The 23070-nt window shown below is 45.1% G+C and overlaps 1 protein-coding gene and 1 pseudogene across 2 annotated transcripts in view; one reads left to right on the top strand and one right to left on the bottom strand.

The window, feature by feature from the left end:
- Window positions 1–9980, bottom strand: part of UBE2D2 (ubiquitin conjugating enzyme E2 D2) — a 67798-nt gene extending 57818 nt beyond the window's left edge. Inside the window, exon 1 of one of the 2 annotated variants that reach the window (XM_053566444.1) lies at window positions 9357–9980. In XM_053566444.1, the coding sequence (XP_053422419.1) occupies window positions 9357–9380 (24 nt within the window). In that variant the 5' untranslated portion in view covers window positions 9381–9980. The other variant, XM_053566443.1, reaches the window with a different exon arrangement.
- LOC128568519 (group XIIA secretory phospholipase A2-like) lies at window positions 9592–13688 on the top strand (annotated as a pseudogene).
- The last annotated feature ends 9382 nt before the right edge of the window (window positions 13689–23070 follow it).

Raw genomic sequence — 23070 nt, 5'->3', positions numbered from 1 at the left:
TGGCCCTTGGTAAAGTGCCGTGGCCTCACACAGCTCACAGCAACCTCCAACTCCTGGGCTTCAGTGATTCTCCTGCCTCAGCCTCCTGAGTAGCTGGGACTACAGGCACCCGCCACAACGCCTGGCTATTTTTTGGTTGCAGTTTGGCCGGGGCCGGGTTTTGAACCCGCCACCCTCGGTATATGGGGCCAGCGCCCTACCAACTGAGCCACAGGTGCCGCCCTTAAATTACATTTTAATAGCAACCTGGTAAAGACAAGAAAATTTCTCAATTCAATGATCTTTTACAAAGTGAAGAATCCTTTTTGTTTTTGAGAAAGAGTCTACCTTTGTCACCCTGGGTAGAATGCACTGGCATCTTAGCTTACAGCAATCTCAAACTTTTTTTTCTTTTTTTGAGACAGCGTCTCACTTTGTCGCCCTCAGTAGAGTGCCAAGGTGTCACAGCTCACAGCAACCTCAAATTCTTGGGTTTAGGCTATTCTCTTGCCTCAGCCTCCCAAATAGCTGGGAATACAGGCGCCTGCCATAACACCCAACTATTTTTTAGATACAGGGTCTCACTCTGGCTCAGGCTGGTCTCAAAGTTTGTGAGCTCAGGCAATTCACCCGCCTCAGCCTCCCAGAGTGTTAGGATTACAGGCGTGAGCCACCATGACTGTTGAAGAAGCCTTTTCTAATAAAAAAAAAAAATTTCCTTTTTCCTTTTTTTTTTTAAGAGACAGAGTTTCACTTTGTCGCCCTCGGTAGAGCGCTATGACGTCACGGCTCACAGCAACCTCCAGCTCTTGGGCTTAGGTGATTCTCTTGCCTCAGCCTCCTGAAAATAAACCTTCCTAAAAATACTTCTGTCAAGGAGCCTATTTTTTGGAGTTAAGAAGGTGTGTCTGGGGGCGGCGCCTGTGGCTCAGTGAATAGGGCACCGGCCCCATATACTAAGGGTGGCAGGTTTGAACCCAGCCTTGGCCAAAATGTAACAAAAAAAATAGCTGGACCCTCAAGACAGGTGCCTGTAGTCCCAGCTACTCGGGAGGCTGAGGCAAGAGAATTGCCTAAGCCCAAACGCTGGAGAGGGTTCTGTGAGCTGTAATGCCATAGCACTCTACTGAGGACAACAAAGTGAGACTCTCTCTCTTTAAAAAAAAAAAAAAAAAAAAAGGCGTATCTCTGGGCTGGGCATGCTGGGAGGGATCCCTGAGCTCAGGAATTCCAAAGCAGCCTAAGCAAGGGCAAAACCCACATCTCTACTAAAAATAAAACAATTAGGCGGGCATTGTGGTAGACATCTGGCTGCGGCAGAAGGATCTCTTGAACACAGGAGCTTTTGGTTTTTTTTTTTTTTTTTTGAGACAGAGTCTCTCTATGTTGCCCTCAGTAGAGTGCAGTGGCGTCACAGTTCACAGCAACCTCAAATTCTTGGGCTTAAGCAATTCTCTTGCCTCAGCCTCCCAAGTAGCTGGGACTACAAGCACCTGCCACAACACCCAGCTATTTTTGTTGTTGTTGTTGTAGTTGTCATTGTTCTTTAGCTGGCTCGGGCTGGGTTGGAACCTGCCAACCCCAGTGTATGTGGCTGGCGTCCTATCTGCTGAGCTATAGACGCCGAGCCTGAACATAGGAGTCTGAGGTTGCAGTGAGCTAAGCTGACACTATGGCACTCTAGTCTGGGCAAGAGAGACTCCGCCTCAAAAAAAAAAAAAAAAAAAAAGAGTAAGATGTAAATTTCTGTCTGGGCATGATGGCTAACCCTGTAATCCTAGCACTCTGGGAGGCCAAGGTAGGAAGATTCCTTGAACTCAGAAGTTCTAGACCAGCCTAAGCAAGAGTAACATCCTGTTCTCCACTCAAAATAGAAAAATTAGCCAGGTGTTGTGGTAGGCATCTATAGTCCCAGGTACTCAGAAGGCTGAGGTAGAAGGAATCACTTGAGCCCAGGAGTTTGAGGTTGAAAGGAGCTAAGATGATGTCACTGCATTCCACTGAGGGTGACAAAGTGAGACTCTGTTGAAAAACAACAAAAAAGATGTAAGTTTCTACTAGGAGATCAATGTATCTACTAAACTGGCTTTCCCCACGACTTCATACAAAAATGGTAATTTTTTTTTTTTTTTTTTGTAGAGACAAAGTCTTACTTCATTGCCCTCAGTAGAGTGCCATGGCATCACAGCTCATAGCAACCTCCAACTCCTGGGCTTAGGCGATTCTCTTGTCTCAGCCTCCGAGTAGCTGGGACTGCAGGTACCCGCCACAATGCCCTGCTATTTTTTTGTTGCACTTTGGCCAGGGCCAAGTTCAAACCCGTCACCCTTGGTATATGGGGCCAGCGCCCTACCCACTGAGCCACAGGCACTGCCCTAATTACAATTTTTTTAAAAAAGTCTAGTCTAAGGCTGAGGTGGGTAGACTGCCTGAGCTCACAGGTTCGAGACCAGGCTGAGCCAGAACGAGACCCTACCTTTAAAAATAGCCAGACACTGTGGCGGGCACCTGTAGTCCCAGCTACTTGGGAGGCTGAGACAAGGAATTGATTGTGCCCAAAAGTTAGAGGTTGCTGTAAGCTATGATACCACAGCACTCTACCAAGGGCAACAAAGTGAGACTCTGTCTCAAAAAAAAAATAGGCTTGGCACATAAATATTTAAACTGTAATGCTAACTTTAAGAGATTACAATAAAGTTGCTTCAGCTAAACCTGTTAAAAAAAAAAAAGGGTACCCGTAGCTCAGTGAGTAGAACATCAGCCACTGTGCCTGTACAGTGAAGCTGGCGGGTTGGAGCCTGGCCCAGGCCTGCTAAACAGCAATGACAACTGCAACCAAAAAATAGCTGGGCCTTGTGGCGGGCACCTGTAGTCCCAGCTACTCAGGAGGTTGAGGCAAGAGAATTGCTTAAGCCCAAAGGTTTGAGGTGGCTGTGAGCTGTGATGCCACGGCTCTCTACTGAGGGTGACACAGTGAAACTCTGTCTCAAAAAAATAATAATAATAATAAAATAAATAAAATAAAATAAGACTAATCTTGCTCATCTGCATAAAATAATGTATTTTAAACTTTTATTTATTTACTGTTTTTTGATAAAGGGTCTCACTCTTTCACCCTTGGTAGAGTTCTGTGGCCTCATCATGGCTCACAGCAACCTCAAACTCTTGGGCTCACAAGATCCTCTGGCCTCAGCCTCCCAAGTAGCTGGGACCACAAGAACCCCACACAATGCCCAGCTAGTTTTTCTCTTGCTCAGGCTGGTCTTGAACTCTTGAGTTCAAGCAATCCACCTGCCTTGGCTCCCCAGAGTGCTGGGATTACAGGCCTGAGCCACCATGCCCAATCCAATATTTTATTATATTATTTGCAGTTTTTGGCTGGGGCTGGGTTTGAACCCGCCACCCTTGGTATATGGGGCCAACGCCCTACTCCTTTGAGCCACAGGCCTTCCTGCTATCCAATATTTTTAAACTTTTAAAAATAAAGTAATGGTTTAAATGATGTGATCTTCTTACACTGATTATTTAATGAACCTCAATCTTTAGTTACTTTTAATTCACATATTAATACGGTGCCTACCAAAAAAGTGTCCTGTTTTGTTTTAATGTGAATCAGTTGCCAAAAATCTGGATTTGCAGCTTCTCTCTCTTTTTTTTTTTAAAGAAAATCTGGCAACACTGGACCTAAAGATTTTGGCAATGGTAACATTTGGAAGGAGTTGGATAGCAGCTTAGCAGCTGCCCTCATCTGATAACACATGCATTTGCTAGCTTCCTTCATTCTCTTTCTTTGCTCACTTTGGTTACCTGCCTGGCCTTTATAGCCATGGAGTTTGAAACCTTTATTTCACTGAACTTTATTTTCTGGCTCTTGAGGAAGAAGCTAACCATAAAAATCTTGATCACAGAAATAGAACTAATCAAGTAATGATCCTGGTATTCCTTTGTTTTAACAAACGTTAACTACAACTAGTGGGACACCATTAAAATGAAGAGTACAGTATTACTCTTAAGAAGCTTGTAGTATCCTAACTTTGGTCTGTCTTTAACTCCTCAGTATTCAGCTTTTTATCTTTCCAATAATAGAGAAATTAACCTTATCTTTCAATATTAGGGCACTCTAAGAGCACCAAACAGCCTCCTACATCTGTATAACAAAAGTAAAAAAGAAAAACAGGAAGCAAGTCAAAAAGGTCTCAGATGAGCTAGAGACTAAACATTCACAAAACATATGAAGCCCTCTTCACTCAGAGCCTACAGGATCTTATTTTAGACACAATTTCAATAAGCTCCGTGATCTGGTTTCTTAGCCCACAACAGATGAGATGCAGCCAACTGGAAAAGGGCTGGGGGTGGTGCTGCTAGAGGCAGGCACTCAAAGCATCAAAATTAAAGCTAGAGTCCTATAATGTCAGCTGAAAATCTCAAATCCTAAAAGAGTGAGGCCATGTAACGCACATACAAACAATCCCAAAGAATCCCAATCCCTACCCAAAGTATACTGGATGTTCTTGACACCCTTTGGTACACTGCTTCTAGCATAGATTAGGAGATCTTTTTTTTTTTAAACAGTCTCACTACGTCACCCTCAGTAGAATGCCGTGGCGTCACAGCTCACAGCAACCTCAAACTCTTGGGCTTAAGCGAATCTCTTGCCTCAGCCTCCCAAGTAAGTTGGGCTTACAGGGGCCCGCCACAAAGTCTGGCTATTTTTTTGTTACAGTTATCATTGTTGTTTAGCTGGCCCGGGCTGGGTTTGAGCCCTCCAGTCTTGGTGTATGTGTCTGGCACCGTAACCACTGTGCTACGGGTGCCCAGTCAAGTCAGGAGATCTTAAGATGTATATCAAAATGAAATCCATCAAGGCTGGGTGAGGAGGCTCATGCCTGTAATCCTAGCACTCTGGGAGGCCAAGGTGGGAGAATTGTTTGAGTTCAGGAGATCAAGACTAGCCTGAGCAAGAGTGAGACCCTGTCTCTACTAGAATTATTAAAATTCGGGTGGCGCTTGTGGCTCAGTGAGTAGGGTGCCAGCCCTATATACTGAGTGGGGGTAGGTTTGAACCCAGCCCCGGCCAAACTGCAACAAAAACCTTGTTGTGGGTGCCTGTAGTCCCAGCTACTTGTGAGGCTGAGGCAAGAGAATTGCCTAAGCCCAAGAGATGGAGGTTGCTGTGAGCTGTAATGCCACAGCACTCTACTGAGGGCGACAAAGTGAGACTCTGTCTCTAAAAAAAAAAGAAAGAAAGAAAAAAAAAGAAAATTATGAAAATTAAGCAGGCATGGTGGTGCTTGCCTGTAAGTCACAGCTACTTGGCAAGCTGAGGAAAGAGTAAAGATTGAGCTCAAGAGTTTGAGGTTGCTATGAGCTATAAGGACACCACGACACTCTACCTAGGGTGACAGAGGTAGACTCTGTTCCAAAATAAAAAATAAATAAAATAAAGTCCATCAAAAGCTTTCTCCAAAAAATAGACATGGTATTTAAAAGACTGCCAAGACTAGGCACAGTGGTTCATGCCTATAATCCTAGCACTTTAGGAGGCCGAGGCAAGTGGATTGCTTGAGCTCACTGAGTTTGAGATCAGCCTGAGCAAGAGAGAGACCTGTCTCTAAAAATGGCGCAGCACTGGGGTGGGGACCTATAGTCCTAGATACTTGGACTGAGTACCCAAGAGGATACTGAGCCAAGTGGATCGCTTGAGCCCAAGAGTTTGAGGTTGCTGCAAGCTGTAACATCACAGCACTCTAACCGGGCAAGAAAGTGAAACTCTGTCTCCAAAAAAAAAAATTTTTTTTTGATCTAAATTTTATTTACAGTCTTTTTGACTAGTTTATCAAAAATAATTTTTTTTTTTTTTTTTTTTGAGACAGAGCCTCAAGCTGTCGCCCTGGGTAGAGTGCAGTGGCATCACAACTCACAGCAACCTCCAACTCCTGGGCTCAAGCGATTCTTCTGCCTCCGCCTCCCAAGTAGCTGGGACTATAGGTGCCTGCCACAACACCCGGCTATTTTTTGGTTGCAGCCGTCACTGTTGTTTGGTGGGCCTGGGCTGGATTCAAACCCACCAGCTCAGGGGTACGTGGCTGGTGCCTTAGCTGCTTGAGCCACAGCCACCGAGCCTAAATTTCATTTTTTTAATCACTGGCAGGCTCACCAAATTCAAGCCGTACTTTTAGGAAGGGAAGCTGCTGCCTCCTCCTATAAATCAGGGAGAAAAAAGGTTAACATTGAATTTTAAAAGTTCAAATTATTTTAAAATTTATTTATTTTTTTTTTTTTTTGTAGAGACAGAGTCTCACTTTATGGCCCTCGGTAGAGTGCCGTGGCTTCACACAGCTCACAGCAACCTCCAACTCCTGGGCTTAAGCGATTCTCCTGCCTCAGCCTCCCGAGTAGCTGGGACTACAGGCGCCCGCCACAACGCCCGGCCATTTTTTGGTTGCAGTTTGGCCGGGGCTGGGCTTGAACCCGTCACCCTCGGTATATGGGGTCGGCGCCCTACCGACTGAGCCACAGGCGCCGCCTATTTTAAAATTTATTAACGAAATTTAACATAGGGTACAATTTAGAAAAAATCCATTCTAGAAAATACGTAGTAACTCATAAGGCAAGTATTATTATAAGTTTAAAATGTATGTTTTGGGTTTTTTTTTTGAGACAGAGCTTCACTGTTTCGCCCTGGGTAGAGTCCCGTGGCATCACAGCTCACAGCAACCTCCAACTCCTGGGCTAAAATTCTCTTGCCTCAGCCTCCCAAGTAGCTGGGACTACAGGCACTCCCCACAATGCCCAGCTATTTTGTTGTTGTTATTGTAGTTTAGCAGGCCCGGGCTGGGTTTGAACCCACCAGCCCCGGTGTATGTGGCTGGTGCCCTAATGACTGAGCTATGGGTGCCAAGCCTAAAACTTATGTTTTTGAGTCAAAGTGTTATTTTGCTCTATGAAGAGGTCCCTAACAGATATATTAATAAATTTTTTTTTTTTTTTTTTTTTTTGGCTGGGGCTGGGTTTGAACCTGCCACCTCTGGCATATGGGGCCGATGCCCTGACATATCAATCAACGTAGAGATTAAAGGCTTCCAAATTATCACAATAATACTCACTTGGTCTTTTTCAGGTTTTATAATAAGAGCACCATCTCCAAGAAGTATAAATCAAGTGGCATCTCAAGTTGGTAAAGTTCCCAATTAGACTCTATAAGGACCTAGTAACCTAAAATGCCTTAAAGATACCTATGTATGTTCTTTACTTGGATGACTATTCCTCAGTATGCTCCTATCCCTTAAATAGTTCTCTAAGAGATCTCTGCTTAAGGTTCAGGCTTCTTTTAACAAATATTCTGTTTTCATCTTAACACAAGATTTACTGTATAAAGTCTGCCCTTTTTAATTCGTTGGAAAAGGGAGAAGGGGGGTGGCGCCTGTGGCTCAAGGAGTAGGGCACCAGTCCCATATGCCGGGAGGTGGCAAGTTCAAACCCAGCCCCGGCCAAAAACCAGAAAAAAAAAAAAAAAGAAAAAGAAAAGGGAGAAGGGGTGGCGCCTGTGGCTCAGTAAGTAGGGCGCCGGCTCCATATGCCAAGGGTGGTGGGTTCAAACCCAGCCCCGGCCAAACTGCAACAACAAAAAAATAGCCGGGTGCCAGTAGTCCCAGCTGCTGGGGAGGCTGAGGCAAGAGAATCACATAAGTCCAAGAGCTGGAGGTTGCTGTGAGCCGTATGACGCCATGGCACTCTACCGAGGGCAGTAAAGTGAGACTCTGTCTCTACAAAAAAAAAAAGAAAAGAAAAGGGAGAAGTCGGGCGGCTCCTGTGGCTCAAGGAGTAGGGCACCAGTCCCATATGCTGGAGGTGGTGGGTTCAAACCCAGCCCCGCCAAAAATCACAAAAAAAAAGAAAAGGGAGAAGTCAAAAGGCATTAGTAAGGAGCTAATCTAATTTACAGTAACAACAGAATTCCACATTTAAAGCCCTTGATAAAGAATGAAATGAGGACCAATTGCTAAGCTGAGGTGTTTAAAACATCAATCTACATTTTGACTTAAGTTTAAGGCAAGGTGAAAACTGTTTCTCTTCCTCTTACATTTCCATCCCATAGTTTAGAATGGGTAATCCCAGGCAGGATCTACTTCTCTCACTAAGTAGCTACAGGTTTAATATAGCCAATCTCGGGCGGCGCCTGTGGCTCAAAGTGGTAGGGCGCCGGTCCCATATGCCGAAGGTGGCAGGTTCAAACCCAGCCCCGGCCAAAACCCACGCACACAAAAAATATATATAGCCAATCTCAGAACCCAAGTGAAACGCCAAATAAAAATGAATAGTGGTGCCTCCCCACTTATAAGAAAAAACGACAGTATGCGGGACTAACAAGTTTCAATATTGAAGGGGAATAAAAACCTAAACATTAAACCAAGCCCATACTTCAGATGTAGTATTAGGAAAACTTTACCAATAACTACATGAATAACATTTCATTTTAAAGAGCAAAAAAATCCTTCCTAGTAGAAAATCTAGTAAACCTATTCTAAGTTAAAAGGGTCTCCCTGAACGTATCACCTAGTTTCAGTGCTAAAGTCCATTTTGTGAAGAGGCTGTGAAAGAACTTTTGTGTAATTTCTCGGGTGGTTTTCAATGTTCACGTTTCTACCCCTACCTTTGACAATTTAACAGCTTTCCTATCAGATCCAATTCTGCTAAAGTGAAGTGTTAGTTTCTGACTACATATGGTAATCTCAAGGAATAAGATGCTTCTCCCTTTACTTCCCTTCTTCCTCAGAAGTCGTATTTTCTCCACTTCTGTACTTCTTACTCTAACAGTTTCTGGACGAGTAGGGTGGACCGGAGTGTGCGCCCGCCCAAAAGGTTAAGTGAACTAAAGAAATACTTGCGAATCGGGCAAAACGGCTTTCTCCGTCTGCCGGAGGAACGAGCCCCGATTTCAGGCGGTTTTGTGCAGACAGCTAGGGCGGGGGACGGGAGAATGCAGAAATGGGGCAAGGAGCCCTTTCGACCTCGGTCGATGGAGCTGCCCAACGCCCCAGCGCCACGCCTCACCCAGTCAGCCCAGTCGGACAATGGCCCTTAAGTACAGCCGTCCCAGGCTGGAAAGAAGCCCTGGGATTCCACACCACGCGGGCCTAGAAAGGGAGCAGGAGGAACGCAGAGACGGCGAAGAGTACCTCCGGCCTAAGCGCGGGCTGAGCGCCGGAGCCTCCACGGGCGCCATCACTGGGAGTGGGGTAATGAGGGCCGCCCGGCGGGGCCAGCGCCGGCAGCGGCATCCAAAGAGACCCAGGCGACGACGGAAGTGCAGGCCGAAGCCTGCTCAGCTGGCCCGCCCTGAGGCCCATCCCCTCAGCTGACCTCTGGTCCCTTACCTTGTGGATTCTCTTCAGAGCCATGGTGGGAGGCGGGTGGCGGCGGCCCCCGGGGCGGGGACGGGGGCGGGGGAGGGACGGGGAAGGGGCGAGGAAGCCTGAGGCTGCCTAGGCAAGCGCGGTCGGTCGGAGAAGATGGGGAGGCGGGATCTGGCGGGATAGGCTGAGGGCCGGGGCCCACACCGCTCCTGGGCCTACCGCAGCGGTCACCGCATCACCCGGCAGTGGCCCCTTTATGCGCTGCCGCCCCAGGCGCCGCTGCCGCCGCCGTCGTAGCAGCCTCTTCCTCCTAGGCTTTGCGCCGCCTCCTCAGCCGCCGCGGATCCCTCCGCCGAGGAGCAGGAGCCCAAACCTCGGGCTGGGGTCGGTGGGACTGCCGAAGGGACTGCTAGCCTTCCTGCTTGCTGCAGGTGGACAGAGGGACGCGCAAGCGGGCGGCACCGCCGGGGTGGGGCCGTCAGAGCGCTGGGTGGGCCCAGGCCGAAGTGCAGGTCGGGAGGCGCGGGGATTGGCGGGCCAGGGGTAAGGAGGGCCGGGCTGCAGCGGCGGCGGAGGGATATGGGCCGCCCTTGTGAGTATTCTAAGCACAGTCGCCTTCGCCGGCCCGGCCGCGGAGGCGATGACGCAGCCACCAAGCGCTGGGAGGAGATATCGCGAGATTTGGGGCGCGGATTCTGGATGTTCTCGCGCCGCTACCCTAGACTCCTCGGCCGGTAGAATCGCAGTGTGTGTTGTCAGAGGTCAAAAAACTTTGAAAGGCAAATGTTTTATAAATCGCATGACAGTCGCCGTATCAGTCATGGGAGGAGGCCCTTAGACCCATTACAAAGTTCCTGACGGAGGAAGGGACTTGTCTAAGGTCACACAGCTCTCTAGTGGTAGAACTAATACTTTCCTGAAGTCGCGGATCTTATCAGATCCCTTTCTGGGAGTCCTGTGGTAACAGCCTGGGCAACTGCCGGGAGTGAGATTTCTCAAGCTTGCGGTGGACAGCCCTGGGATTGACCTTCAGACTAAGCCCTACAACATGTAGAGTTGTTTTTAGTAGGTGAAGACAAAAAGGTATTCACTGAACACTTACTCTGTCCAGAGTCCTGCCCCTTCACCAGAATGTGATTTGAGGCCAGGCCAGGGCTGGGAAGTGATTATTATCTGGCTGGACACACTTGCATAGGAGAATAGGAAGGAATATTTTCTTGGGAGGTAATGCCCGCATTCTCAAATCTATCCCCGGAGTTTTCTGATTTTAAATATGTTTTCATTCTTCTGTCTCTGGAAAAGACTTTGCAGATCATTGATTCTAACTCCTGAATTAATTAATTAATTTATTTATTTATTGAGACAGAGTCTCACTATGTCGCTCTGGGTAGAGTGCTGTGGCGTCACAGCTCATAGCAACCTCAAACTCTTAGGCTTAAGTGATTCTCTTGCCTCGGCCTCCCAAGTAGCTGGGGCTAGAGGCGCTCGCCACAACGCCCGGCTATGTTTTTGGTTGTAGTTGTCATTGTTGTTTGGCAGGCCCGGACCGGTTCGAACCCACCAGCTCTGGTATATGCGGCTGGCGCCCTAGCCGCTGAGCTACAGGCGCCGAGCCAAAAAAACATTTTCGTATGAGAAAAACATATATTTGCAATAAATACAAATAAGCAAAAGGAAGGAAATAAAAGTCACATCTTCCGATTATTAATCACCTTTGATATTTGGTTAATGTCCTTCCCATCTTTTTTCCTTACATATAAATGCATATTTTTCTTTCTCTCTCTCTCTTTTTTTTTTTTTGCAGAGACAGTCTCATTTTATCGCCCTCGGTAGAGTGCTGCAGCGTCACAGCTCACAGCAACCTCCAACTCCTGGGCTTAGGCGGTTTTCTTGCCTCAGTCTCCCGAGTAGCTGGGACTACAGGTGTCTGCCACAACCCCTGGCTATTTTTTTGTTGCAGTTTGACCAGGGCCGAGTTTGAACTCGCCACCCTCCGTATATGGGGCTGGTGCCCTACCCACTGAGCCACAGGCGCCGCCCTAAATGCATATTTTTCTTTTAAAACTGTGGAATTATTTTCTGATACTATTAGGGAATCTACTTTTCAAAAAAATAATATATTTTGAATTTTCCTGTGTCAAACATTTCTATCTTATTTTAACCATTATATATTCTATCATATGAATGTACCATACTTATTTAACTGGTCACATTCTGGGGATTTAAGTTGTTTCCAGTTTTGTTCTTTTTTTTTCCTTGAGTGGGAGTCTCACTTTGTCACCCTGGGTAGAGTGCGGTCCTGCCATAAGCTCACAGCAACATCAAACTCTTGGCCTCAAGTAATTCTCTTGCCTGGGCCTCCCTAGTAGCTGGGACTACAGGCATCCACCATAATGCTAGGCCTCCTGGAGTGCTGGGATTACAAGCATGAGCCACCGCCCCCAGCCAGTTTCCAGTTTTTATTATTAAAAATACTTGTAGGCGGGCAGCCCCATATACCGAGGGTGGCGGGTTCAAACCCGGCCCCAGCCAAACTGCAACAAAAAATAGCCGGGCGTTGTGGCAGGCGCCTATAGTCCCAGCTACTCTGGAGGCTGAGGCAGGAGAATCGCCTAAGCCCAGGAGTTGGAGGTTGCTGTGAGCTGTGTGACACCACAGCACTCTACCCAGGGCAATAAAGTGAATCTCTGTCTCTACAAAAAAAAAAAAAAATACTTGTAGGCTAGGGGCCTGTGCCTCAGTGAGTAGGGATCGGCCCCATACACCTGAGCTGGCGGGTTCAAATCCAGCCAGGTCCCGCCAAACAACAATGAGGGCTGCAACCAAAAAAATAGCCGGGCGTTGTGGTGGGTGCCTGTAGTCCCATCTACTTGGGAGGCTCAGGCAGGAGAATTGCTTGAGCCCAGGAGTTGGAGGTTGTTGTGAGCTATGATGCCACACAACACTCTACTCAGGGCGACAGTGTGAGGCTCTGTCTCAAAAAAAAAAAAAAAGACCTGTAAAGCCGAGTCTGGTAGATTACCTGAGCTCACCCATTCCAGACCAGCCAGAGCAAGAGCAAAACCTTGTCTCTAAAAATATTTGGGCGTTGTGGTCGATGCCTGGTAGTCCCAACTACTAGGGAGGCTGAGGCAAGAGAATTGCTTGAGCCCAGGAGTTAAAGGTTGCTGTTAGCTGTGATGCCACAGAACTCTAGGAAGAGCAACAAAGTGAGACTCTGTCTCAAAATAAATAAATAAACAAGCAAATAACCTGTAATCCTAGCACTCTGTTTTAACTTCTTATATCAAAAAAGTGTCTATAACAGCCAAGTACTGCAATAGACCCTATGCCAGTGATTTTCAACTGGTGTGCCATGGGAATTTTTAAAGATCATTAATTGGGCCCGGCGGGATGGCTCACACCTGTAATCCTAGCACTCTGGGAGGCCCAGGGAGGGTGGAACACCTGAGCTCATGAGTTCCAGACCTGCCTGAGCAAGGGCAAGACCCCATCTCTAAAAATAGCTGAGTGTTGCGGCAGGCGCCTATAGTCCCTGCTACTGGGAGGCTGAGGCCAGAGGATCACTTGAGCCCAAGAGCTTAAGGTTGCTATGTGCTATGAGGCTATGGCACCCTACTAAGCGTGACAGAGTAAGGCTCTGTCTCAAAAAAAAAAAAAAAAATGCTGGGAGCCCGGAATCTGCGCTGCCTCTTAGGGCGTTCTAGGGGCTTCTTGAGGGAACGCCTGGTTTCGGAGATCTGAGGAGCCCAGCACTGCGTGTATAGCCCTGCTCCCACAGCACGAGCCCAGTCTCTTGCTGGTCCTGGTCCTGTTGGCCCTGCTGGCCCTGGTGGCCATTGGTGTCAGGTGACAGTAGGAGGCCCAGACTACCAACTCGTGGGCCATCCTGAAGAGACCATCCAGAACGGGGTTCACAAGATAGACACGTACCCGAACGCTGCCTTGTACCTTCTGGAAGGTGAGGCTAGGCCCTGCCAGTATTAAGTGCAGTGACAATCTAACCTTTCCCACATTATGGTTACCTCCCTGCCAAATGGATGTGGCTCTCCACTGTTTGATGTTCATCTTAACATTGGTATCCCTTCCCTGACAAAGTGCTGCAACCAACATGACAGGTGCTATGAAACCTGGGGCAATAGCAAAAATGACTCTGACGAGGAGTTACAGTATTGCTTCTCCAAGATCTGCCCAAAAGTGCAGAAAGCACTAGAACTAGCTCAGCATGTTCAGGCATGTGAAACAACAATGGAGCGGTTGTTTGACAGTGTCATACATTTAGGCTGTAAACTGTATCTGGACAGCCAACAAGCTGCATGTAGGTATCCTTATGAAGAAAAAACTGATCTTTAAAGGAGATACTGACAGCTGGTGACAGGTGAGAATGGAAGAACATAACCTTTGATCAAGAACTAATGTTTTGGCTCAGGGCCCATAGCACAGTGCTTACTGCCGCCAGCCACAGGCACCAAGGCTGGTGGGTTCCAGCCCAGCCGGGCATGCTAAACAACAATGACAACTTCAACAAGAAAATAGCTGGGGGTAGGGCGACGCCTGTGGCTCAGTGGGTAAGGCACTGGCCCCATATACCAAGCCAAACTGCAACAAAAAATAGCCAGGAGTTGTGGCGAGCGCCTGTAGTCCCCAGCCACTCTGGAGGCTGAGGCAAGAGAATTGCCTAAGCCCAGGAGTTGGAGGTTGCTGTGAGCTGTGATGCCACAGCACTATACCAAACGTGACATAGTGAGACTGTTGAAGAAAAACTAATGTTTTCATAAAACATTTTGTGAAAAGATTATTTTAAGACCTTACAAGAGTTTATATTTTGACATAAAACTTCAAAATAGGGGGCAGCACCTGTGGCTCAAGGAGTAGGGCACCGGCCCCATGTACCGGAGGTGGCGGCTTCAAACCCAGTCCCAGCCCAGGCAAAAACTGCAACCAAAAAAAAAAAAAAAAAAACCCACACACACTTCAAAGTAGGCTCCACTCTGTCTCAAAAAAAAAAAAAAGAAAAAAAACATACATAATTCATTATAAGGTCTATTCAACATTATTTTATTTGTAATTATGGGAAAATTCTTCACTTGGAAGTATTTGTTTACTAGGAAATTTTATTTATTTTTATTTTTATTTATTTATTTTTAAATTTATTTTTATTGTTAAATCATAGCTATGTACATTAGTGCAATCAAGGGGTACAATGTGCTGGTTTCATATACAATCTGAAATATTCTCATCAAACTGTTCAATGTAGCCTTCATGGCATTTTCTTAGTTACTGTATGTAGGCATTTGTATTCTGCATTTAGTAATTTTCGCCTGTACCCATTCTAAGATGCACCATAGGTGTGGCCCCACCCATTATCCTCCCTCCACCAGGACCTCCCCCCTCCCTTCCCCTTCCTTGGCCCTTTCTCCATAGTCTTGTGCTATACTTGGGTTATAGCCTTCATGTGAAAGCTATAATTTAGCTTCATAGTAGGGCTGAGTACATTGGATACTTTTTCTTCCATTCCTGAGATACTTTGCTAAGAAGACTATGTTCCAGCTCCATCCATGTAAACATGAAAGAGGAAAAGTCTCCATCTTTCTTTAAGGCTGCATAATATTCCATGGTATACATGTACCACAATTTGCTAGTCCATTCATGGGTTGATGGGCACTTGGGTTTCTTCCATGACTTAGCAATTATGAATTGGGCTGCAATAAACATTCTGGTACAGATGTCTTTGTTAAATTCCTTTTTTTTTTTTTTCACAGTTTTTGGCGGGAGCTGGGTTTGAACTCGCCACCTCTGGCATATGGGGCTGGCACCCTACTCCTTTGAGCCACAGGCACTGCCCTCAGATGTCTTTGTTATATTGTGATTTTTGGTCTTCTGGGTATAAACCTAGTAAAGGAATTATAGGATCGAATGGCAGGTCTATTTTTAGGTCTCTAAGTATTCTCCAAACATCCTTCCAGAAGGAACGTATTAGTGTGCATTCCTACCAGCAGTGTAGAAGTGTGCCCTTTTCTCCACATCCATGCCAACATCTCTGGTTTTGGGATTTTGTTATGTGGGCTACTCTTACTGGGGTTAGGTGATATCTCAAAGTAGTTTTGATTTTCATACTAGGAAATTTTAAATACACATTTATGCCTGAAGGAAACTGAATTCTTTATTTCAATTATACATAATTGGTTGTTTCTCTGTAGCCCATTGAGCATATAAATAAGTCACACTTCTATTAGGACTAGTTACAAGGACAAGGTTGCTATGTCTATTTCTATTTCTCTTGTAAAATTGAAACCATCAGCTGATTACCTCTCAACAAACCCAGGGTATCTAGGTATTATGTAATATGCCTAGAAGGTGATGTGAACAAGATTCAGAAGCATAGCTACTTCCATTTTATGAACCACTCAAAAGACGTCATCTTTTGCTATTCCACCTTTGCCTAAATTAGAGTAAAGATGGATTCAATGAAACAAATGAGAAGTTATTTAACAAACACATTAGGGCGCTATTTACTGTTATGCTTTAATGTTTATTTCCTAGCACTTGTTCCTTATGGTAGATATGAGGATATTTTTAAAAGACTGTAACCTTTTACTAATTGTGGTCTTTTTTTTTTTTTTTTTTTGAGACAGAGTCTCACTTTGTTATCCTAGGTAGAGTGCTATGGTGTCATAGCTCACAGCAACCTCAAACCCTTGGGCCCAAGTGATTCTCTTGCCTCAGTCTTCTGAGTAGCTGGGACCATAGATACCTGCCCAACAGTTGGCTATTTTTAGAGGCAGGGTCTTGCTCTTGCTCAGGCTGGTCTGGAACCCTTGAGCTCAGGCAATCCACCCACGTTGGCCTCCCAGAGTGCTAGGATTACAGGTGTGAGCCATCTTGCCTGGCCTATTTGGTAAATTCTTAAAAGTTAAATATGCATCTTCCACAGGATGCAATTCTACTCTTAGGTATTTACTCAAGGAAAATGAAAATATATGTCCACCAAAAGACTTGTACACAAATATTCTTAGCAGCCTTTTCTGGAGACAGCCCAAATATCAATCAACAGGAGAATGGAATAACTCATTGTGCTATATTCATACAATGGAATACTACTCAACAACAATAGAAGGACAAACAATTGACACACTCACCAATATGGATGAATGTCAAATGAGATTACGTGAAGCAAAAGAAGATAGGCCAGATGCTGTGGCTCACATCTGTCATGCTAGCAATCTAGGAAGGCAAGGCAGGACGATCTCTTGAGCTCAGGAGTTTCAGACCAGCCTGAGTAAGAGTGAGACCCCAGGTGGGGCAAGGTAGCTCATGCCTATAATCCTAGCACTCTGGAAGGCCAAGGTGAGTGGATCACCTGTATTTAGGAGTTCAAGATCAGCCTGAACAAAGACCCTATCTCTACTAAAAGTAGAGAAACTACCGAGGTGTGTGCCAATCACCTATAGTCCCAGCTGCTCAGGAGGCTAAAGCAAGAGGATCACTTGAGCCCAAGAGTTTGAGGTAGCTGTGAGCTAAGACGCTAGGGCGCTCTACCCAGAGCAACAGAATGAGACTCTGTCTTCACAAAGAAACAAAAAGGTGTTCTCAGAACTAACAGCTGTGACATAGCTGTAGATTAAATGATAAAATGATAAGAAGGACACTCATTAATATAATATAATGAATATAGGCAGATGACTACTGTGGGCTAAGAGTACAGCTCAAACAATTTGCAAAGTCCCTGTTTTTGGATCCCAGCAACCCTATAGGAGAGCTTATTGTGTCTTTTGGGAATGGATGACTAAGGAATATTAAGTAACCAGGTATTGATTTTCTAGTTGCATCAGTATAATCTTTTTTAAGGTGTAGTTTTTTGGTTTTTTTTTTTTTTTTTTTTGTAGAGACAGAGTTTCACTTTGTTGCCCTCGGTAGCGTGCCGTGGCGTCACACAGCTCACAGCAACCTCCAACTCCTGGGCTCAGGCGATTCTCTTGCCTCAGCCTCCAGAGCAGCTGGGACCACAGGTGCCCGACACAACGCCTGGCTATTTTTTTGTTGCAGTTTGGCCAGGGCCAGGCTTGAACCTGCCACCCTCGGTATATGGGGCTGGTGCCCCACTCAGCCACAGAGGCCGCCCTAAAGTTTTTTTTTTTTTTTTTTTAGAGACAGAGTCTCACTTTATCACACTGTGTAGAGTGCGGTAGTGTCACAGCTCACAGCAACCTCCAACTCCTGGGCTTAGGCGATTCTCTTGCCTTAGCCTCCTGAGTAGCTGGGACTAGTAGCTGGGATTACAGGTGCCTGCCAAAATGCCTGGCTATTTTGTGTTGTGGTTTGGCTGGGGCCAGGCTCGAACCCACCACCCTCACTATATGCGGCCGGCACTCTATCCACTGAGCCACAGGCGTGGCCCTTAAGGTGTGGTTTTTAAAATATAAGGATATCCCAAACATTCCTGACCCTTTAAGATGATACCACTATTAGCGGCTAACTATTAGAGGTTATGCAGGGGTCCTCAAACTGCAGCCTGTGGGCTACATGAGACGGTCTGATTGTATTTGTTCCCGTTTTGTTTTTTTACTTCAAAATAAGATATGTGCAGTGTGCATAGGAATTTGTTCATAGTTTTTTTTTTAAACTATAGTCCAGCCCTCCAACAGTCTGAAGGATAGTGAATTGGCCCCCTGTTTAAAAAGTTTGAGGACGCCTGTGAGGCTAATCTATTTCTTTGGAAAGCTAAGCTTTGTCAGTTTGAAGTAGCTCTTTTTTTTTTTTTTTTGCAGTTTTGGCCCGGGCCATCCTACTTATTGAGCCACAGGTGCCTCCCCAAGTAGCTCATTTTTTTTTTTTTTGTGATAAAAAATCAGAACAGTGGTGTTTTTTGTTTTGTTTTTGAGACAGAGTCTTACTTTGTCGCCCTCGGTAGAGTACTATGGCGTCATAGCTCACAGCTACCTCCAGCTCTTGGACTTAGGCAATTCTTTTGCCTCAGCCTCCCGAATAGCTGGGACCACAGGTGCCTGCCACAATGCCCGGCTATTTTTTTGTTGCAGTTTGGCTGGGGCTGGGTTTGAACCTGCCACCCTCGGTATATGGGGTTGGCGCCCTACTCACTGAGCCACAGGTGCTGCCCCAGAACAGTGGTTTATCAAAGAAATTACACTTGATTTTACAGTCCTTTTGTACTGCTCCTCTCTTTTGTTATGTACTTTGATTTGGGATTCACCCTGCTTACCAGCATTTATTCTATTGTTGAGATCTAGCATCATATTCATGCCCCACTTCATAGAAATTGCTAAGGAAATGACACTAGCTTTGTCACCTGACTCCTATGACACGTTCTCTTGTTTGTTAGAGGTCTGGTTTTAGCCTAAAGTCACCTCTTTCAGGAAGAGCAATTACCCTAGACTTTTTTTTTTTTTTTTTTTTGTGGTTTTTGGCCGGGGCTGGGTTTGAACCCGCCACCTCCAGCATATGGGACCGGCGCCCTACTCACTGAGCCACAGGCGCCACGCAATTATCCTAGACTAAGGTTAGGTGCCCCTAGATTAGAGTCCTGTCACCAGAGATTGATCGTACTTGATTGTAATTGTTGGACAACTATCTCGTTCAATGAACTGTCAGTTTCTGAATGGTAGACTTATCTCTATAATTTTTCTATTAATCCTCAGTGCCTGGCATTTCAAAGATACTTTTTTTTTTTTGAGACAGAGTCTCACTTTGTCATCCTCTTGGGTTCAAGTGTTCCTCTTGCCTCAGCCTCCCAAGTAGCTGGGACTACAGGTGCCCGCCACAATGCCTGGCTATTTTTTAGGGACAGGGTCTCACACTTACTTAGGCGAGTCTCGAACCTTGTGATCTCAGGCAATCTACCCGCCTTGGCCTCCCAGAGTGCTAGGATTATAGGCATAAGCCACTGTGCCTGGCTCAAAGATACTTCTTGAACAAATTCATGAATGACCAGCTGAATAATGAGCAGCCCAGGAAAAAGCCCTTTATACTCATAGGTTGTTGGGCAAGACAGCAGCCCTCAAAACACACAACACACACACATTGTCACACATTCTCACACACTCCATGTTATCTAAGACTTTATGTTACAGAATAATGGTTTAAACTCAGTGCAGAAGCTTTCAAAAAACAGTAGGGGTCAAAGTGGCTCGTATGTGTAATCCTAGCACTTTAGGGGGTTAGGGTGGGAGGATGATTTGAGGCCAAGCGTTGGAGGCTGCAATGAGCGTGATGATGGCACTGCACTCTATCTAGCCCAGGCAGCAGAGCAACACCTTGTCTCAAACAAATAAAATAAAATAAAAATTCAGTAGAAAGGAGAAATACTGTCCCTTTGTCCTTAGAGAAGATAACATCTTACAAATATGGAGTTCCCTTGGTGAAATAGTCCAAAACAAGAAGGAGAAGTTTGTGTATACTTGTGTTTCCTCCCATACTAAGAACAGTGTGGTACTTTGATGGAGTGGTTTAGAATCAGGACTTTGAAGTCAGGGGGCTTATGCCCTACTCTGCTATTTATTCATTTGTGAAGTTTGGAAAAATTTCTTGATGGGTTTTTCTCATCAGTAAAACATGGATAATGCTAGCATCTTCATAGGATTATGAGGTTAAATAGCAAAATATATATATAAAGTCCTTGGCCTGAAGGAAGTACTCAACAGATATCTATGATGACAATGATAATCACATGATTTTTTTTTTTTTTTAGAAAAGAGGGGTTATGAAAGACCCATCCTAGCCAATTTTTGCCCTTGAGGGAAATCTACAAGCTCAGTCCCTGTGAGGCTGAAGTTTGGGGTTCCTAAAAACCTCAACCACTCCTCTGTCCTACAGATCTTGTGGCTGGGATGACAATGTATCCACAGAAAGTGGACGGCTTCCTGTAGACTGAATCTTCACTCCATGTGGCAGCAATCTTGGGGGCTGTCAGCCTGAAAATCAAACAGCCTCACTGTTCAACCTATACACAGTCCCCCAACCTTCATATCTTGGTGAGGAAGTAGAAAGAGGAAGAACTCTTCAATGGAAGGCCGTACATATACAAGTTGTCCACTAAGTCTGTCATTATTGTTTGGCATTATTTGAAGAAAAAGGTTAACCAATTTTAAAATGAGACTTTATGAATTGTTTATTTTTATTTATTTTTTATTCTTTTTTTTTTCCTTTTGGGACTTTGTTAATTTTTTTTTTTTTGTAGTTTTTGGCTGGGGCTGGGTTTGAACCCACCACCTCCGGCATATGGGGCTGGCGCCTACTCCTCTGAGCCACAGGTGCTGCCCCGGGACTTTGTTAATTGTTAAGACTGCCCTTTAGGGCAGTGCCTGTGGCTCAAGGTGTAGGGCGCCAGCCCCATATACTAGAAGTGGTGGGTTCAAACCTGGCCCCAGCCAAAAGCTGCACACACACACAAAAAAAGGACTGCCTTTTAAATAAAGGATTTAGCTAACTGTAAAAGTGGCTTACATAGCAAAGGATGTGGACAACTCATGTATTTATCATGTGTCAGAAGGTAATTTGTGAAGATAAGAACAGAAAAGGACTTGGACTTTCAGAGGAATTTAGGACCCTTGGAGAGGTGGAGGATGGAAGGGTTGCCCTGGAAGGGAGGAGAGTCTAAGGATAGGGAAGCAGAACAGGTGGCAGGGTAGTATAGACAGACCTGTAAATTCCCCATTTCTGAGGACTTGATGGTTCTCACAGTTTGTAGCCTAAAACCCAACCTCTTCATGGACACAGAATTTCAAACCTAAAGGCTTCAGCAACAACCAGGATGTTTAGTACAACCCATACGTGTTTCCAATAGTGTACAGAGACTGCACAATATAGATGATATATGTGGTGGTTATCTGAGAGGAGATTATGAAAAACTTTGCTTTTTTTTTGCAGTTTTTGGCCAGGGCTGGGTTTGAACCGCCACCTCTGGCATATGGGGCCAGCGTCCTACCCCTTTGAGCCACAGGCACCGCCCCAAAAAACTTTGCTTTCTAAGCCATACATTTCTGAAATGTTGAATGTTTTACAGTAAGCATGTGTTACTCTATAGTAAACCACTGAAGAGACTGTAACTATATACATGAATTGGGAAAGGTAATTAGATTTCTGTACTTCATACTATGGAATACTATGCCACCAGGGAAAGAACAAATAGATATATATGCCCCATTATGGAAGAACTATCACAATATGGTTGAGTTGGCCGGGCATGGTAGTTCATGCTTATCATCCTAGCACTTTGGGAGGCCAAGGCGGGTACATTGCTTAAGCTCACGCACTTGAGACCAGCCTGAGCAAAAGTGAGACTTGTCTGTACTAAAAATGAAAAACTGGGGCAGCACCTGTGGTTCAGTGAGTAGGGTGCCGGCCCCATATACTGAGGGTGGCAGGTTCGAACCCAGCCCCGGCCATACTGCAACAAAAAAATAGCCGGGCATTGTGGCGGGTACCTGTAGTCCCAGCTACTTGGGAGGCTGAGGCAAGAGAATCACCTAAGCCAAGAGCTGGAGGTTGCTGTGAGCTGTGACGCCATGCACTCTATCCCAGAGCAACTGATTGAGATTCTTTCTCTCTCTTTTTTTTTTTTTTGGAGACAGAGTTTCACTTTGTTCACCCTTGGTAGAGTGCAGTGGCGTCATAGCTCACAGCAACCTCAAACTCTTGAGCTTAAGCAATTCCCTTGCCTCATCCTTCCAAGTAGCTGGGACTACAGGCGCACTACCACAATACCCAGCTATTTTTAGAGATGGGGTCTCCCTCTTGCTCAGGTTCCTGAGCTCAAGAAGTCAACCCACCTCGAACTCCCGGAGTGCTAGAATTATAGGCATGAGCCACTGAGCCTGGCCCCTCTCTGCCTTTTCTTTTCTTTTCTTCTTTCTCCTTTCCTTTTCTTTTCCTTTTATTTTTGAGATGTGGCAGAGTTATTTTGCCTAGACTGGATTCCAAATTCTGAGCTCACACAATCCTCTTGACTCAGCCTCCCCATCACCTGGGACTACAGGTGCCACCTTGCCTGGCTGTCCAAACTGTTTAATGCAAACATTGTATATACACATATACATACTGTATATCATAATAGTTAAAGATACAGGCTTTCAAACCTTAACCTGGACATTGGTTTCTCAAATATAAAATGGGATAATAATAGCTGATAACTACTATTTTTGTTTTAAACACAAATGGGTTTATGTCATATATAAGGTCTGTAGATGTACTTTTTAAACTTTATTCTTTTTTAATTATTTTTTATTAAATCATAACTTTGTACATAGATGCATTTATGGTTTCAGGGTACTGCTTCATTAAACTTTATTCTTGAAATATTTATAGATTCACAGAAAGTTGCAAAAGTAGTACAGAGAGTTCCGGTGTTTCCTTCATCCATTTCCCCTCCATAGTTACATCTTACATAATTATAGTACAATATCAAAACCGAGAAATTGAGGTTAGTAGAATGCGTGTATATAGTTTTATATTATTTTATCATGTGTAGATTTCTGTAACTACAATTATAATCAACATGCAGAACTATTACATCATCATAAATGTCTCCCTCATGTTGCCTCTTTATAATCTCTCTCTCATGTACACCACCCACCCCTAACCACTGGCAATTCCTAATCTATTTTCCGTCTCTATAATTTTGTCATTTTGAGAATGTTATATAAATAGCATCATACAGTTTGTTACCTTTTCAGATTGGCTTTTCTTACTCAGGATAATGCCTATAAGATCCACCTAAATT

Source organism: Nycticebus coucang, chromosome 17 (assembly GCF_027406575.1).
Source record: "Nycticebus coucang isolate mNycCou1 chromosome 17, mNycCou1.pri, whole genome shotgun sequence".
NCBI lineage: Eukaryota > Metazoa > Chordata > Mammalia > Primates > Lorisidae > Nycticebus > Nycticebus coucang.
Note: the sequence above shows the minus strand (reverse complement) of the source record. Positions and strands in the feature narration are given on the sequence as shown.